Source organism: Nicotiana tabacum, chromosome 17 (assembly GCF_000715075.1).
Source record: "Nicotiana tabacum cultivar K326 chromosome 17, ASM71507v2, whole genome shotgun sequence".
Taxonomy (NCBI): Eukaryota; Viridiplantae; Streptophyta; class Magnoliopsida; order Solanales; family Solanaceae; genus Nicotiana; species Nicotiana tabacum.
Window position 1 is genome coordinate 50,590,700 of NC_134096.1, and position 18,482 is coordinate 50,609,181.

Below are 18,482 nucleotides of genomic sequence, written 5' to 3' on the forward strand. Positions count from 1 at the left end.
AACTTTTTCAGTCAGAGTACATTGAAAATGTTGTTCCATCTATGTCAACATGTAGATCTCTTTCACAAGCAATTCAGTCAGAGGGTCAGCTCTTCATATCTATTTTGACAAGAATGCTAAATTGTTTGTCAACTAACTTTGTATCATTCCAATGCCATGGCTGCTACATTAGAATATTTTTGGTTCTTATTGAGTAATTCGGCAGTAGAGAAGAGCATGAACATCTTTTTGACATCATCTTTGAAAAAACTTCCAAGTCAACATAAATCAGGGCTCTTACTTCCTCATATACATGTGATCAAGAGCCTGATCTGGCGGAGGCTTTTGCTAATTTTCCATCTGTTTTCACCCGCAGCTCTCCGAAGGAAGTGCTAGTTATTTTGGGCTCCATCCTTGAATTATTATTTCAAAGGGCAGCTATATGTTGCACTGCTATTTATCTTGACCGGGCACTTGCAATAGTGTCATTATATCTCATGTTTCCTAGAGAATGGCTTAAATGTCTTGCTTGCTATGTACAGTTTAAGTGAAAGAAACACCTGGCAGGATCTTAAAGCAGTAATTGGCTTGTCTCTTGAAATAATTATTTCTTGGAGTGGTTTCATTGATAAACTTGAAGGACGAACGAGTTCCAACATTATTCCTGCTGTAATCTACCAGCTCTTTGTAACAGAACTTCAAATGGGAGCACTTGGAATTGGCAAAAAGAAGCTTGAGCAGCAGATTAAACTACTTGAAGTATTGTTTTGTAACCAAAATAAAGGTGCAGTCAACACTGTGAAAGAAGGTTCTTATTATCCGATAAGTGGACATTTTCATATACTTGGTCTTTTGCATATATGGTTGATTACTGACCATACAATTTCTGTATGTGCATTGATTGGTACTTTAAAGGCAAGAGTTCTCTTTGAGCATGACGTTGTTGTTGGATTGCATGTAGCAGAAGTTGACAGATTGTCGGTCTTACTCAAATACAAAGATCATTGGATGTTTCCTAAGCCACGGAAGAAAAAGACCAAACCAACTGATTTCATGGTTTTAAGCGTGCATAAGGCTTGCGCAGTTATTGATCTGGAAGATACGAATGTTTTGAGAGTATGATTTTCCATCCCTCCTTCCTCGAGGAAAAGGAAGTTCTTAACGGGGGAGAACTGATACGATTTAAAATGGAAGAGGTTGGAGCTACGGGTGGAGCTTGTACAATGGGCTTGCAAAGTTGCACCGTGACGTTAGCGAAAGGGGTCGGTTGATAAGCTAACAAGTTTTGTTTCTTGCACTTGAGTCCATTTAGCTAGATTGCTTTATTATTAAATCACCCCTTGTAAGTTATCCTTATTTCCTTTTAGCCCTTAGGTCTTTGCTCACGTCTTGAGCTATATGTACCGAGTAGCTCATTTTGAAGGCATGAATGAAATCTGTTACTATTTCTTTTTCCTTAGCTTAGCTTAGTTTTAGCTTTAGTTTCTTCTTAAATTTTCAGTATTTGTAACATGGCCAAAATGTCAGTGTCACCTGAGATTGAGCATCCCCTTGGACAACTTTAACGAAGAAGGGGTGTATTTGACTCAATTGTCTTACAATAGGGATATTTTTAGACAAACACTACAACGGAGGGTAGACTTGATCCTTTTCTCACAGGAGAGGGACGACCTTCTCCCTTCAATGTGGGATGCAACTAAAACCAACTAGAATAACCAGTCAGACAATTGATTCACTGATTATTCTAAAACAATAATATTTTTATGTATTAAAAATATATTTTTTATTTTATTATCAATTTTTAAATTTTATAGCTATACAAATATTATGATTTGTTTAAAATTTTAAGTCCCAAAATTATCTATAAAAGCTGTACATATATATACCTCTGGAAAACAAAGACTGGTTATTGTGCATGGCATAGTGCACAGTAAGAAAAAATCATGAACTCGATTTAGTAAAAATAATTTTTAATCTAAATCAGATTGAAAATTATAGAACAAATATATTATAACGTGCATCGGTCACGGGTTGCCAACTACACTCATTAGAAAAACTCTGGTTTTCAGTATTAATTTGGTCATCCATTTTTTAATCTCTTTTAAAGTAAAATTTAAATGAACTTGGTAAACTTGATTATTGTTACTCCTTTAACAGGGTACTGTATATTTATTAACAGAAGCAGACTATCTAGATTTTGCTAACCATGTGATAAACAACATTGTAGACTATCCCGTCATCATCTATTAGACATTTTATAAACAGATGAATCCTAGTTGCCCAGATAGGTAATAGGAGATACTTTTCGCAACTTGTATATGAAAAGATGCATGTTCTCAATGCAGAATGTTATTACTTATAAGCTTCTTGAGGAATAGTTATAAGCTTTAGTTTTAGTATTTCCTTCCCACTCTTGGCTGGTTTCTTTCCCTTTAACAGGGTACTGGAAAATGTGCATATCTAAATTCTAATTCTCCGTGTTTACTTTTATGAACCAATGAGCGACCATCAGCGATATGGGTAGCAGCTACTATCAGTACGCCAGTCTGATTGGATTTCGAACATCGTCCCCATGCCCAAGAGTCTCTTAACGCCTTCTTTTTTCTTCTCATCGGAGTTATTTCACAAAGACTTGCCAGGGTAAGGAAGAAGGCTCTAGGAGTTCCCGTTCTCGCTTTTCTTGATCTTCCAAGCTTGAAGCTCGCCTGCTTTGAGAGAGGAGAGACAAATCCCATTTTTTCATCGACAGGTAGGGTGAGGACGCGACAGAGGGGTCGCGAACGCGGAGCTGAGGATGAGGTGCCCTTCGCGAACACGACTGGTGTCGCGAACGCGAAGAAGGATGGGGAGCTGAGCCTGGAGGCGTTAAGCCTACGCGAACGCGGTTCAATGACCGCAAACGCAAAGCAGTGGGGACCCGGAGGCATCGCAAACGCAACTGTGCGGTCGCGAATAAATCAGCCTTCGCGATCATGAAGGAGCTTCCGCGATCACGAAGAGGAAGGACCTGGGCAAACTCGATTTTTTATACAGGGTTTGGCTTATTTTTCTCTCATTTTCACTTGGTTGGGTGATTTTTGGAGCTCTTGAAGAGGAGATTTTCATCATCCATCATGAGGCATGTTGTAAGTTAAATACATGAGTTATATATGGATTTAAATATGAAAATTTGTAGAAATTGTGGAATTTTGAAGAAAACCTAGAATTTAATTTTTTTGGATTTTTACCACGAAATTGGACATGGAATCAGGAATAAATTATATATTTGAGTTCGTGGTGTTATGGGTAGTGATTATCTTCAAATATTTTCGAAATCTGGGCGCGTGGGCCCGTGGGTTGACTTTGTTTACTTTTCGAGCGGAGTTGAGAATTGTTATAAACTAATTAATTATGAGTGTTGGAGTATATTTTGATTGATTTGCACGTTGTTTGACTAGTTTCGGATCGTTTGGCTTTGAATCGAGGAGTTAGAGAGGCTTTGGAGCCGGGAATTGGAACTTCGGAGCGAGGTAAGTCTCATGTCTAACTTTGTGAGGGGGAACTACCCCGTAGGTGTTAAAAATTATTATGTGCTACTAGTTGTGGGTTCTACGTACGCACGAGGTGACGAGAGTCCGTACGTAGCTAAAAACATATTTATGTCCGGATAGACTTAGGACTTTATCATGTAATATTTGAATTATTTGAACTCATTTTGCTAGCTTAATTAAGTGAATTTATAATTGAAATTGATTTGGGAATATATTAGACCGAGCTTTATCGCCTTGAGTTGACTGGCGAGATATTTGATAAACGGTAAAAGTCATGTTTACTTTATGCTCCTGTACATGTGTTGTACGCACGTGACTCGTAGTTCCATAAGTTTCTTCCTTTCCTGTGGATCGGGCCGAATGCCTCGGTAGTATATTGAGATGCATCTCTGGTTCGCGCTGGTCGACCTCGGCAGTGTACACACCACTCTGAATCGGGTTGTACGATCTCGGCATAATCGTGCGTGATACCGCTAGGAGTCCGGATATTCATGAGATTTCCCTTTTATTGAGGCCTGGCATTTATATGGTATTCTTTATTCGTTCTGTTGAGATAGCATAGGAAATTTGAGAGAGTTATATCGTCAAAAGAAATGTTGAAGGATTATGTTAGTTACCGTTTTACCTCATTATTAATGTTGTGCTTCAAATCTGCTTATGATTTATCATACTGTTTTATTAGACCACTAGTAAGTGTCCATGTCGACTCCTCGCTACTAATTCTCCGGGGTTAGGCTAGATACTTACTGAGTATGCGTTGATTTACGTACTCATGCTACACTTCTGCACTAAATGTGCAGGATCTGACAGGTTCGTTTGGTGGTCATCTTGGCGCGTAGGCGCAACTGCTGAGGAGACTTTATGGTGAGCTGCATTCAAGGCTACGTATCGCAATCCACAGAGTCTCAATCGTATTATTTACTTTATCCTGTCTAATTTGCATTCCAGACAAATGTTATATTATTATTGTACTCCTTAGTAAATGACCATGCACTTGTGACGTCGGTTTTGGGATATTCTAGTTGATGTTTACAGATTTGCATATTATTTTCACTCTTTTATTTTTATGACTAACTAATTATGTATGTACCCATGATTTTAAATGCGTAAATTTTCTTTACTTAATAAAAAAATTATGATTTCGAAAGCAATAAAATGAACAATTAACGTGATAGTTCACCGTTGGCTTGCCTAACGGCGACATTGGACACCATCACGGCCTATAGTAGGTTTTGGGTCGTGACACTGAGCTCTAGAACTATGTAGAAAGTTGTTAATGATCCTAAAGCTTAAGAAGAATTTGGAAGAAGTTATGAAAACAGAGAAGGTGCTTTGTGTGAAATTTGATCATAGAACTCAAGAATTCTCTGGATTTACTCAATTAAAGTGTCACCTAGCTACAGTGAAGCGTGTAGACTTTGGTTCGGAGCTCACTTTGAAAAATATCTTTCAAAACTCTGTTCATCTACATTTTGCTAGAAGTAGTATCACTATTTCCTTCCAATGATGGGGAGGGGTTGTTGTGACCGTGAGAATAATCAGATAATTCACTTCGATTATCTTGGTATGATCAAAATTTTCAGTAGAGAACTCGGATTATATAGATAGGCAAATAGTAATGTGTTTATAAGTATGCACCGGAGAAATTGATTGTATGGCATTTGGCACAGTGCATCTTAATCTGGAGAAGAATTTGAAGAATATCATAAAACTGAACTCAGTAGCCTGAATGTCATTAATTGCTAAAGGTACATGTTATATGAACAAGACAGTATTCTTGAGGAGCTATAAGCTTTTTTCCACTTCATCTTGGTCACATCACAAGCTTCATCATGAAACATGTGAAGGTTTTCGTCGAAAATGACTTAGTAAACGTATCCCTTCACGAACATTCCCTTCTTGGCCTCCTCAGATTCACCTTCGCCAGTGTATTTGCCAAGCTGGGCAAGAGAGTTGGCGTTGGCTCTAATAAGCAAAGCTTCCTGAGCTGCCTGCACATTTTCTGGTCTTCCTCCCCATGTCTTGAGGCATGTGTTCTGAAGGGCTCTGGCGTATGAGAACGACACGTGCCATGGATTGGGAGATTGGTTCATGGCATTCAAGTTAAGAGTAGCCTCCACTTCAGATTGTCCACCTGACAAAAACTGTACATAGCAAAACCATGAATAATTAATAGTCAGCCTATTCTGGCACTGTCTGTATATAATAGGACGTTTAGGTACTTACCATGATTCCAGGGACAGCGGGGGGAATTCTTCGCTGGAGGAGCTTGAGGGTATAATCAGCAACTTGATCAGGGGTAGCTCTTTCCTTGCATTCGGCTCCAGGGGTGACCATGCTAGGCTTCAAGAGGATACCTTCAAACATGACATTGTTTTCGGCAAGGTAGAAGAAAACTTCAGCCCACACCTTCTGGGCAACCTCGAAGGTCCTATCGATATTGTGTTCACCATCAAGCAATATCTCTGGCTCAACAATTGGTACCAACCCATTATCCTGCAATAATTGACAAGAAATTTTTCTGTTGAAACCACAAAAGAATACACTTACATCACATTTAGGGTGTGTTTGGTACAAAAGGAAAATGTTTTCATGGAAAATTAGTGATTGTATTACTTATTTTACCTTATTTGGTTGGTGAGTAAAAAATATTTTTCGAAAAATATTTTTTATTGTTTGGTTAGAGAGTATAAAATATTTTTAGGAAAATAATTTTTTATGCTACTCTCCTCCACCCACGCACTTTCCTCAAAATCCTCATGTTTCCTATACTCCTCCCCTTTTTTGTGTGACACTATTTTTTTAATTATTCTTTTCAAAATTCATACAAGCCCAAAGGAACTAATGTGCAACTTTACTTTTTCACACAAAAACAGTGTTGAAATTTGAGCTCGATAACTAAAAAGAAAATATTTTTTTGTTGAAAAAGAAGGTATCATTTTTACAATATGAAAAGAAATTACTTATTTTATTAAATAAAAGAAAATATTTTTTCTTTCATGAAGACAAAATACTCAATAAGTACTCTTTTTTTTTTAAATGAAAGAAAATATTTTTTCTACATCATGAAAAGAAAATGAAAGAAAATATTTTTTCTACATCAGGAAAAGAAAATACTTAGTTTATTGAAATGAAAGAAAATACTTTTTCTACATCATAAAAAGAAAGTACTCGTTTTGTTGGAAAAAAATACTTTTTCTATTTCAAGAAAAGAAAATACTTAGTTTGTTGAAATTAAAGAAAATACTTTTTCTACATCTTGAAAAGAAAATACTCGTGTTGTTGAAATGAAAGAAAATATTTTTTTCTCCATCATGAAAAGAAAATGAAAGAAAATATTTTTTCTACATCAGGAAAAGAAAATACTTAGTTTATTGAAATGAAAGAAAATACTTTTTCTACATCATAAAAAGAAAGTACTCGTTTTGTTGGAAAAAAATACTTTTTCTATTTCAAGAAAAGAAAATACTTAGTTTGTTGAAATTAAAGAAAATACTTTTTCTACATCTTGAAAAGAAAATACTCTTTTTTTTTTAAATGAAAGAAAATATTTTTTCTACATCATGAAAAGAAAATGAAAGAAAATATTTTTTCTACATCAGGAAAAGAAAATACTTAGTTTATTGAAATGAAAGAAAATACTTTTTCTACATCATAAAAAGAAAGTACTCGTTTTGTTGGAAAAAAATACTTTTTCTATTTCAAGAAAAGAAAATACTTAGTTTGTTGAAATTAAAGAAAATACTTTTTCTACATCTTGAAAAGAAAATACTCGTGTTGTTGAAATGAAAGAAAATATTTTTTCCAAAAATATTTAAGCCAACCAAACATGACTTCATACCAAAAACACCATTATTGTAGTCTCCATTTCCTGTATGCCAACTTACCTGAGAAATTGCAGCATAGCGAGCGAGACCCCAGGCTGCTTCCTTTACTGCAAGTGCAGAAGGACCATTGGGAATGCTCACCACAGTACGCCTGTAAGATTCATAATAAAGAAGATAAGAAGGGATTCAATCAAGCACATTGAGTTTAATTTCCACCGAGAATGTAAAATCTTTTTTATACTATCAGGTCACTTAAAAGGTAACTGAAGTTAGTTATTCATAATAAATGGGATCAATAACCTAGAAAACAAGGTAAGTGGGCTTCTAAAACAGGTTAAATTGCACTAATTGTGTGAAAATTCAATGATTTTGTCAATGGATATAAAGTTAAATCCCATTCAATTTATATACAAGAGTAGAATGGTAGGCTACCATTTAGCAAAACGAGCGCCTTGTTGGTAGTAAGCAGCAGAGCGCGAGGCAAGGCCGTCAAGACCTTGGCACCAGGATTCATCGTTTGAGCCAGCCAAGGGAACTAGACCCTGTAGTTTTCGTTGAACCATAACTAAAACTTGTTAAAACATGGCAATCAAAATATTCTTAAACTTCTTCACCACCTAACTTAATCAAGAATTTAAGACTAGTTCACATAGTATGATCTTTACCTTGTCAACCTTAATGCCAGGAACAATGTTCTGCTCATGAAGCACATCAACGATTTTCTTTCCATCAACGGTGGACTGGTAAAGTGTCTCCTCAAATAAGATGGCACCTGAGATGTACTTACCAAGTCCTGGAGCTGAAACAAGAAGGGTCCTGTATGCCTGGCGATTAGCTTCAGTATTCTCCAGTCCGATTGAAGCTAAACGCTTCCCACATGTAGCATTTGACTCATCCATGGCCAAAATTCCACGGCCAGGAGATGCCACGGTTTTCTACATTAATCAACCATTAGTTTATATCAGCTATATGCTTCATTCACCTTGAGGATATTTCATACTGGGGTTTAACCACTAATACTATTTGAAACTTCTCATAATTCTTGAGTAGCACTTATGATATATTCACATGCTATTTCCCTAGAAGCTTGTGCATAAACCAGATATAGCACAGTATAACCTTTTAAGGAGGAAAAACAAACATTTTAATGGGTTTCTTTTGTCAGCTTGATCATTCACATGATATCAATCTTCTACAGGGAATGCAACTAGTGGGTAGGAACTAAGTTATTCCCTCCGTCCTAATTTACGCACTCTTTTATTTTTAGTTTGTCCCAAAAAAAGGTCATCTTTCTATATTTAAAAACAATTTAACTCAAAAGTTCCTCTTGTACCCTTTAACGAGATGATTTAAAGTCACGCAAATATTTAAGGCTGGTTTCATACTACAAGTTTCAAAAATCCTCATTTCTTTCAAGAAGTCGTGCCAAGTCAAATGGGCCACATAAATTGAGATGGTGAGAGTATTTGCTAGTACATGTAACCAGACCATGCTTTAGTTGTTTGACAGGAGTAAAAACGAAGTTGATGAGATGATAGTAAGAAGTGGAAATTAAAGGACAGTGAGATGGTAATTAAAGCTGCAATCTTGCAAGACTCAAGTGTCAAGTGAAGCAACTCAGTAAGTACTAGAGCAATAATTTACTTGTATTAAATTAATCTATTTATCCACTACAACACGTTAAAATACACTGATAGCATAAATAAAGTAAATGGTAGATACACCAACACGTACCGCGGTTTTGATGAGCTCATCAGCGTAAGAGCTGGCGCGGACAGTGAGTCCAGAGGGAGGTGCAGGGTGGCACCGGACGGAGACTGATGGCTGGCGAAGGGCCTGACCTTTTATGAACTCAGTTTTGCCAATGGCTGGTGATGTCTTGAGGAGAGATGCTGATGCCATTTCTTTTTTCTTTCCTTATCTTTCTCTCCTCAGCTACAAGTTTTTTATCTTTTTGGTTGTTTGCTTTCTGTGTTTAATAATACAATAGAGAGCCCCATGCTCAGTACATTTATATAGTTCCAGGGAGATATGTAATTTGAGGCCATAATACATTGACCAAGCAACAAGTGCCAAGTGGCTTGATAACTTGCTGACTGGACTTGGGCAAAACTAGGAATTGCATGACGCTGCGCTGATAGGAGGTGAAGTGTGTCCAACCAGAGCTTCCTCTTGGAGGTGGTTAAAGAGATGGAGATTTGTGGTTAAGATTAATGTTTAATCAAACAAATGTGGACCGTTAGATTGAAGAACTGACACATGGAAATGGAAAGACGGATGCCAAACAGTAAAAAAGAACTTGTTCAATCCTGTATTTATTATATCACACATTTATAACTTTAGTCATGTATTCATACTCTAATTTGTAACTACTAAAGTTAAAATTATTGGAGGTGTAAACATTGTTTGGAACTCTGCACCTAAGTAACACCTAGTTCTATTTGAATATTCGCAGTAGAAGGGACAAGGTACAAACTATCAAGCATTGGTTGATTTGGGGCTCTGATTATTCTAAAACGCAAGAATAGAATTTCTAATGCAGTCAAATTTGGGCTTCTCCTTTTCAGAAAAAAATGGATGGTCGATTGTAAGTCCTCAATCTTTGTTTCATTGGAAGAGGGAGATTAACAACCTTACAAGGAAAGGTTGATGTGATGAGATTGGCAGGTCCTACCTAATTGATTTCATTTGGACAATTGAGGGATGCGAACGTTTTCCTTTTGACATGCCAAAAAGATACCGAAGCAATTTGGCAATTAACCAGACGTAAGAATTTGTTCCTCTTTTCTTTGTGATATCTCAAGAAAAAATATATGGAGAAAACTTACTAGGTGAACATTTCATGAGAGGGCAGCTCAGTACACTAAGCTCCCGCTATGCGCGGGATCCCACCACAACCCTAATGCGCAAAAGATGTACCACTCCATTCCACCACTCTAATCAAGAAAAGGTGAGCACATACATCACATCAATCCCAGTTTCAGGTTAACGGCTTGAATTCAATAATGGCCCATGAAATTTTCAGAAATAATGTCGTCACTCATGAGCCACTCAAACACATCCCATGACAAACGACCACCAGACTATTGTTTCTTCCTCAACTGTTACAGCTGAGATTGTGCTTATGCATACCCATTCACGCAAAAGGAGATTGCAAAACTTCTACAACCACAACATTCAGAGTATACATCGCGGTGCGTATATCAATGGTGAAAACTAGGTGTACAGTCTTAGGACAAGCCCATACGTGCAAATGCAAAGAACGTCATAGGCATTCTATACTAATTCACACTCGATGTTTGCACTAAACCAGTTTTTTCCTTAAGAGGAACAATAGTTCACAAATTCAACCATTAGTTAATCATGGTCAAAATATAAAATTTTAGTTTAAAAAGGAATGACATGCATTCTATTGGTCTCGTTCAAACACCTGCAGCGGCAAACTTTTTCCTCATCAAGCATTGATGTATGGGAGATACGTGACAAGTAATGTGAAGCGAACAGTGCATTTAGCCAAAACAGCAGTGCTAAGAATAAGGCTAGCTACTCTTCGGCCTCGGAATAAGCAGAATCTGTCTTAAGAATCACCAATTTCTAAGCAGAGAAAAAGGTTTCATTACATAAATCTACACTTCCTCATGTCAAAAACTTCACAAGAACTTAGCAATAAAAGCTGTCACAGACAATCATGACACTTGGCCTGAGTTTCAATAATCTTCCTCTCTTTTAGTATTGAGAAACTAATGTACTTCCCTACCAAAATTGAGATGATGCCATGGTCTTATATGAGGTAAGTAGAAGAAACCCACAGAAGTACGTACGTAATTAATGAAGTTGTCACCTCCAAACTCGTTGGCCCTTTAAGTATAGGAGGAATCACAGACACCATCAAGAACGTCCCCAAAAGCCAAGAGAAAATAAAAGCACCAGCTCTGCACCATAATAAAATCCAGAAACAATTTAGCAATAAACAGAACATTTCGCCTATCAAATAGTAAAGCAATATATGTAAGAAGTCTATGAATTCAAGAACTTAAGACTTAATTCCATGAAGTGACTACAACTAATTTTGAGCAAGTACTTTATCAAGCAATACATCATCTCTGATACTAGTACTAGATTCAAGTATGAAGAGGACGGAAGACCCGTATATGTTCAATTTTTTGCAGCTATCTAGTGTATTTTGAAGAACTTAAAAATAACCATTACCATTGTCCGACACATTGGACATGAATACATCAAGGTCAAATTAAGAGACTATGCAACATAGGTATTAAAATTCAGTTTTCTTTGTCAAGTCAGAGGACTATTAAAAAGCATACCCATATAGAAAAGCTCGAAGTTTGCTCTTTAACCGATCATGAATGAAATATATGGCAGTGATCAGGGAAATGGCAACTTGAAGCGTTGGACCTTCTTCAGTAGGAAAGAAAACTGTGAGAGCTCCAAGGACTATGAAAGCGATAGAAGTTTTCACGACGAAATTTGTAGCTGGTGTTCTGAACCTGCTAGTGACAGCCTGCATAACACGAGATTGTTTTATATCCCTGATTTTCTTCTTAAAGTCAATTTTTGGGTTTTTCCTATCATAGAATTGCTGCATTATTATTTTATCATGGGCTGCTTCAATTGCATCCACACTTGGTTTATGACCAGCATATCTTTGTATTAAGAAGTTCCTAGCAGCTTGGATTTCATCCTCCGAAGCTTCCCTGCTAATACCAAGTCGTTTGTATGGGTCCCCAACATTGATTCTCGGAAAGATAGCTGCGATTGATAAGCAATACACAGAGAAAAAAAATGTATAAACAAGAGCAAGTACAAAAGGAAAAGTAATAGAAACCAGGATTATTGAACTGAAGACAATTAAGAAGCTGAAGCAGATGCAAATGCAGTATGAAAAGAAAAGAACCATAGAAAGTAATAGCAGGCTCTCTGCTGTAGCGTGCGTATGAAAAGTCACAAAGACTAGGGGTGGACATCGGTCGGTTCGGTTCGGTTTTGTAGTATTTCGGTTCGGTTAATTCGGTTTTCGGTTTGTGATTTTAATAACCAAAACCGAACCATAATAACTTCGGTTCGGTTTATTCATGTTCGGTTCGGTTTAATCGGTTTGGTTTTCGGTTTCAAGCCATGGCAAAAAAATTATTTTATTTTTAACGACAAGCGTTTATCATCATAATTGTTTCGATATATTTAAGACGACAAGTTTCAAAAGTTTTATAGTCACACAAATATGTAAATATTTATGTATTTCTTAAATTTCATGATTAATCAAACATAATTATATAAAATAAAACGAACTGAGTACTTTGATGCAACAAGAAAACTAGATTTTGAGTGAAAAACAAAGGATCTCCTGCTTTGCGTGAATCTAAATGTGCTTATCCAAAGCTTATTTAGAACCCACAAAAAGCAAACAAATCAAAATTTAATGATGTAAATGAAGAATAAAGTGCAAGCTTTAATGCCAATGATTTCATAGAGCATCATGCAATATGGAAAGCTTCAAAAGGTAGCTAAAGAGAATATCTGTGGGGACAAAGCTAGCTTAGCTAAGTGTTCATAAATATTACAAGGCATACTTTATTTCCTTTTATCACTTCAAAGCTTCCAAAAAAAAGAAAACAAATGAAACAGTAAATTATATACTAATACTATGTACAGTTATCTGAGATGTTAGTGTAATTAATCTTTTTACCAGTCTTCTAAAGTTTATTTCTCTTTCAAAGATGAGCCACTTTAAATCTTTAACTACTACTAATACGATTATTTTAAGAAATTGAATATTTTCTTTGGTAAAAAAAAAAAAAAAAAGAAGAAAAGACTAGTTAAGCTAAAATCAATGGAAGCGGTCTCCTGTTTTACAGCACCATATTATCAAGGATTCACATTTCCTAAAATGTGTCAACATAATAGCCGATCATCTTCCTGTTTTACAGCACCATATTATCAAGGATTCACATTTCCTAAAATGTGTCAACATAACAGCCGATCAATGCATGTGGGAATAATGCATTATTAATGTCTTGATTCACTTTCTTTCCCTGCACAATGATGCCTTGCAGTGGCCAGCCTACCGGCCACCTCTACCGAAATTCGGTTTTTCGGTTAAACCGAACCATTAAAACCGAACACCGAATTTTTTATAACTATAAACCGCAAACCAACCGAATAAACCGAAATTTTCGGTTCGGTCGGTATTATGCCCACCCCTAACAAAGACTACAGAACTCGCAAGAAGCTATAATAATAAAATGTCTTGAAATGCACAAAAGAAAAGATTGAGAGGCAACTATTTCTTTTTGATATGATGTTTGCATCAGTCCAAAGAACTCCTGTTAGAACCAACTCCAGGAGAAAAGCTCATCTATTTAAAGCAGATACATTACACTTTCTGAATGTGTCATTCTATACTTAGAGGAATGAAGTCAATTTTGAGTCCAACTACAACCAGAGGCGGAGCTAGGGATTTAAGTGTGTGGGTTCTAAATTTTAAAATAAAACACTGCTTTCAGGGGGAATCGAACCCCCATCTTTCCAAGCGAACCCACAACCCTTACCGTTGAACCAAGACCCCTTTTATTACTGGGTTCGGCAGTATATATTTATATAGATTTAGTAATTATTTCAATACAAATACAGGGTTCCGGAAAAAGTCACCGGGTTCGCCCAAACCCGCACCCACTACTATAGCTCCGACCCTGACTACAAAGCCATCTAGCACAGAAATCTTCAAACTTGAGTTTTTCCAAAATTGACTATGTCTATTGATGTAATGCATCTAAGGAGATAACCCTGGCTATAAGCGCAGCATCTTAATCTGCTAAAAAAATTTATCAAAATTCAATGGATCCATCATAAACAAAAGAAAGAAAAAGACGCAAATACATATAAGATATGAAAGACTTGTTTATCAAGATTCCATCTTCTTCTCCTGATTATATATCACTGATGATAATCCGATGGACAACTTATTTTGCTTTCATTACGTCTTTCAACAGAAAGATACCTAAAGGTATGGCAATAAAGTTCTTGAGCCGGAAAAAAAAAAGAAAGGGAATGATGCCCCAAAAAAAAGGGAAGAAAGTCATCACAAGTCAACCTCAGAAAAGCAGTTTATATGCATCTCAAAAGCCATGTAATTCAAGCATAACTTCTGCAAACTGCAAAGAAGCTAAATTATGAGAAGAGCCATCAAAATTACCAGCAGAATTATCTGCAGAATCACCAAAAGAAGCTTCCATTGCACACTTGACTAAGGGTATTCTTCTTAGGGCATATTTCTGTGTAGAACCAGTCCAGGGACTTCTCCAATATGAACAAAGAAACGAAAGCAACTAATCACGATACATTCTACATATGAGTCAACTCCTATAATTAGTAAACTTATCAAACCCATTCTTGATAGAGCATATACCTTGATCTCCCTAAGTTAGAAGCTGAAACTCTCTTCGCAAGCAATCTTGGACATTGTACAGGTAAATGAAGACAGTATTTTATTGGACTAGCAGCTAATCCTGATGTTGTCATTGTAGCCCACCTTGGTATTTGCTGACAAACTGTGAAACTGCATATAATTTGAGTAAGAATAAATAGAAGAGCCAACTAGAACAAATCTTCCTAGAAGTCCATTAGTAAGTGATGTATGTAATTAAAAAGTTCGAAGCAGATTCTATGCAAAGAATCAAATCCTACAAAGAAAAAGAATAACTTCCAATGTTGCATGCTGAGGAAGAAAGCCCAACACTTCAAACAGAATTGTTTATTGAAGCATTAGCATGAAACTCCGTATCGCCAGAAGCACATGTAGGGAGGAACGAAAAGGGAAGAAGATAGAAACTGTGGAAAGCAGTCAAATGCGTAGTTCACATACAGGTAACCTGCAATCCTAAAACGTTGCTTATACAACATTTCATTCAGCAGATTCTACTAACTAAAATATCTGAGAGCACTGTCCCAAGTAAGACCATTCCAGAAAGCATCAATCATATGAGAACTGGGGAGGAAGTAGAACTATAATTTGGTTTACCACTACACTAGCTTCATACCATACCACTTAACTACAACAACAACAACAACAAAAAACCCAGTTTAATCTCATAAGTGGGGTCTGGGGAGGATAGTGGATAAGCAGACCTTACCCCTATCCTATAAAGGTAGAGAGGATACCATACCACTTTACTAGTAAGGGAAAAGCCTTTCACTAAACTAACAAAATAGAATAGATAATCATTTTTCCGCTTGTTCGTAAAGCTCTCGAGTAGCTCTTTCAACTGCCGCCTAATCCACCAACATGCTCAGGAACCGGTCAAAGAAAAACAAGGCGCAACAAGCTCTCAACTCCTAGTCATTAAGAAGTTCTATCTTGTCCCCCAGAGGGAGCGACGCCACCAAATAGGTTCGTTCTCTCACATAAATTTTCTCTCCCATTTCATTTCAGCGCTAGAAGAAATGGTATTTGAACCCATGATACAATCTTCTTGTATGTTCATTTAGCAAATCAATTCATTATTGGCTTTCCTTTTTTACAAGTTCATACTAAAACAAGTAGCAGTATGATACTTTAACGGTTGTGAGGTTTTGTTGTCCAATGACACAATGGGAGTTTGACGACTGAACATTCTGATTATTCATGTTTTCTTTTTGATAACCGTGGTGTCTAGTCCAACTTGCGCGCGCCTTGGCTAATTAAATGGGATACCTACTTCCTCCCACCAAACCAACAACAGGTACAAGGTAACTCTGTCCACCAAGTCTTACACAGATGAGAAGAAAATCCCCTAGTATTTTTGTCTTCACTAGGATTTAAACTTGAGACCCTCATGGTTCTCAACCCACTTTACTTCAAGTATTATGTTTTTCTTAATCTCAATTGAGAAAGAACCATGCCTGCTGACTAGTGACAACTGAGCGGTTCCTACCTGCTGTTCTTACTTCAGATACTCAATTTTTCATTTTGGATACATGAAGCTTTTTTCGGCTCCAATGACTATAGCACATTCAAGAAGTACAATAGTTTTACAACATATATGAAACCCCATTACCCGAAATTCGCTAAAGATCAAATCTTTTGACTGCTTGGAGCTATTTTAACGAATTGAAACAAACAAATAAATGCAAATGGGTAACATACAAGTAAGCTTAGAAAATCCTACCTGGTGATTAAACACTTTGCTGCGTTCTTCTTGTTGTTGTAGTATGAAAAAGGTGAACTCTATGGGGGCTAATTCTTTGAAGTATATTTCGAGTTCCCCAATGGATAGGAGCAGAAAGAAACAGCTATTGTATTGTCGAAGCAGGGATTGAGGGTTTTGAGAGCATCTGTTGTTCATGTGACATTACTATGATTTTAAGAATATTACCACACGCCTTTAACAAATCCGTTGTAGTCTAGGTGGTTAGGATACTCGGCTCTCACCCGAGAGACCCGGGTTCAAGTCCCGGCAACGGAAAGCTCTATTTTGTTTTTAAATTGTCTTAAAAAGAAATATGTATTCCTTACGAAAACACAAAATCGCTCTTTATAAATTCCACTAGAAATTACTCACTCTTTTTTCCTTCGTTCTTCGCACAAATAATGTAGGGGCCAAAGTGGAAGATTTGTGCCATACTAAGTAAAGCGCCATTACATAGGAGCTCGTCAAATCAGGCAAAAGAAAATATATATTTATTATGTGGAACCTGTCATGTATCAAAACATGCTAATTTTACTAATGATTAAATGATAAGTTCTGACAAAAACATATAGCATTTATTCACGAATTAAGTCATAAATTCTATATGAATCAAACATGATATGCACTCATTTTTTAAGGGTATGAGCTATGAAATATGAACCAAATCCAGGTAAATTTTTTCAAACGGGACAAATCATTAGTTATTACGTTGATGTACGAAGCAAGCTGGAATAAATATTTTTCCACACGACAGTGTTTTACCTTGGCCTTTCGGGAAGTTAGGCTGGGTGAAAGCAACTTTTACTGTTGAGAGTTGGAATAAAAGCATATTTTCGTCCACCTATGCTAGCAAGTTCTAGTAGGTCCAAAAAGATCCATATGCAGTAGTTGAAGTGATTTTGTAGTGGAAACAATGTTTTTGACTTTAAAAGAGGATCTGATTTGTTTTCCTAGTTGACATGCATCACAAATTGATCTTTTGAAAAGTCTAATTTTGGAAGGCCAATGACAAAATCGTTTTTAGAAAGTTTATGAATAGTATGCATGCTCGCATGACCAAGTTTTCCCTGCAATACCCAAGGGTCATCAAGAATAGAAGCTAGACAAATTTGATTACCACCACTATCTAAGTTACTGATAGTATAAACATTTATTTTCTATTTCCAGAGAAAATAACTTTACCTGATTCATCTTCACTAAACCAACCATGTATTTTTGAAACGAACCTCGTAGTCATTGTCACATAGTTGACTAATACTGAGAAGATTGTAACCAAGTTCATCAACCAGATACACTTCATCTACATCACATGTTGAGCTGAGAGAAACCTTTCCAACTCCAATTACATTTTCTTTTGATTTATCTCCAAATGTAACTATTCCTTCATCTAGTTTGGTGACATTTTTGAATAATTGTTTGTCACCAATCATATGTCTGGAGCACGCGCTGTCAAGATACCATTTTCTTTTTCAATTCTTCTTGCGGTGTTCCTGCAAAACAAAATTACTTGTTTTTAGGTAGCTAAGCCTGCTTTAGTCCTGAATGGTTAGATTTCTGAATGTTAGCTTGACTAGAGGACTTAGGTCGCCAGACCCATCTTTTGTTGTCCTTGAACCTGCAACGGTTAGAAGTGTGACCAAGCTTTCCACAATAAAAACACGGCGAATTTTTGGGATTTTCAAAGCCCCTTTCTGCTATGATTCTGTTCCTGCACTGGTTAGTGTTGTGACCATTTTTACCACAATAAGAACATGCATGAGAGTTTCTAGTTCTAATCAAAGATGTATGAAGAACAATCTGATTTGATTTGACAGAACTATGACTTGTGAATTTTTGTAAACCATTTAGTTGAAGTTCATTAACTTCATCTTGAAACATGTCACATTCAATTTCACAAACTTCTAACTTCAGGGCCCAATCATTCTTTTCTCTTTGGATTTTTCTGAGTTCATTTAAAACTCTTTCAA

General features: G+C 36.5%; 2 protein-coding genes and 1 non-coding gene across 4 annotated transcripts; 1 reads left to right on the top strand and 2 right to left on the bottom strand.

Annotated features, from left to right (window-relative positions):
* Positions 1 to 5,191: 5,191 nt before the first annotated feature.
* On the bottom strand, positions 5,192 to 10,784 carry LOC107784332 (fructose-bisphosphate aldolase 1, chloroplastic-like). Its single transcript, XM_075234281.1, has 6 exons — positions 9,071 to 10,784; positions 8,002 to 8,271; positions 7,769 to 7,878; positions 7,397 to 7,487; positions 5,736 to 6,005; positions 5,192 to 5,653 (listed from the first exon to the last, which is right to left on the bottom strand). The coding sequence occupies exons 1-6, from the start codon at positions 9,236 to 9,238 to the stop codon at positions 5,375 to 5,377; spliced, it is 1,188 nt and encodes a 395-aa protein (XP_075090382.1). The 5' UTR covers positions 9,239 to 10,784; the 3' UTR covers positions 5,192 to 5,374.
* An 82-nt stretch (positions 10,785 to 10,866) lies between these two features.
* LOC107784330 (protein CHAPERONE-LIKE PROTEIN OF POR1, chloroplastic-like) lies at positions 10,867 to 16,632 on the bottom strand. 2 transcript variants are annotated; one of them, XM_016605457.2, is made up of 5 exons: positions 16,495 to 16,632; positions 14,757 to 14,906; positions 14,544 to 14,644; positions 11,659 to 12,103; positions 10,867 to 11,268 (listed from the first exon to the last, which is right to left on the bottom strand). In XM_016605457.2, exons 2-5 carry the CDS (start codon positions 14,867 to 14,869, stop codon positions 11,118 to 11,120), a joined length of 810 nt encoding a protein of 269 aa, XP_016460943.1. In that variant the 5' UTR covers positions 14,870 to 14,906; positions 16,495 to 16,632; the 3' UTR covers positions 10,867 to 11,117. The 2 variants fall into 2 exon arrangements, with proteins under 2 accessions (XP_016460943.1, XP_016460944.1); XM_016605458.2 differs by having other exon boundaries at positions 14,757 to 14,898; positions 16,495 to 16,612.
* An 86-nt stretch (positions 16,633 to 16,718) lies between these two features.
* Positions 16,719 to 16,791, top strand: TRNAE-CUC (transfer RNA glutamic acid (anticodon CUC)). Its single transcript has one exon. It is a non-coding gene; the product is annotated as a tRNA-Glu (tRNA).
* Positions 16,792 to 18,482: the final 1,691 nt, after the last annotated feature.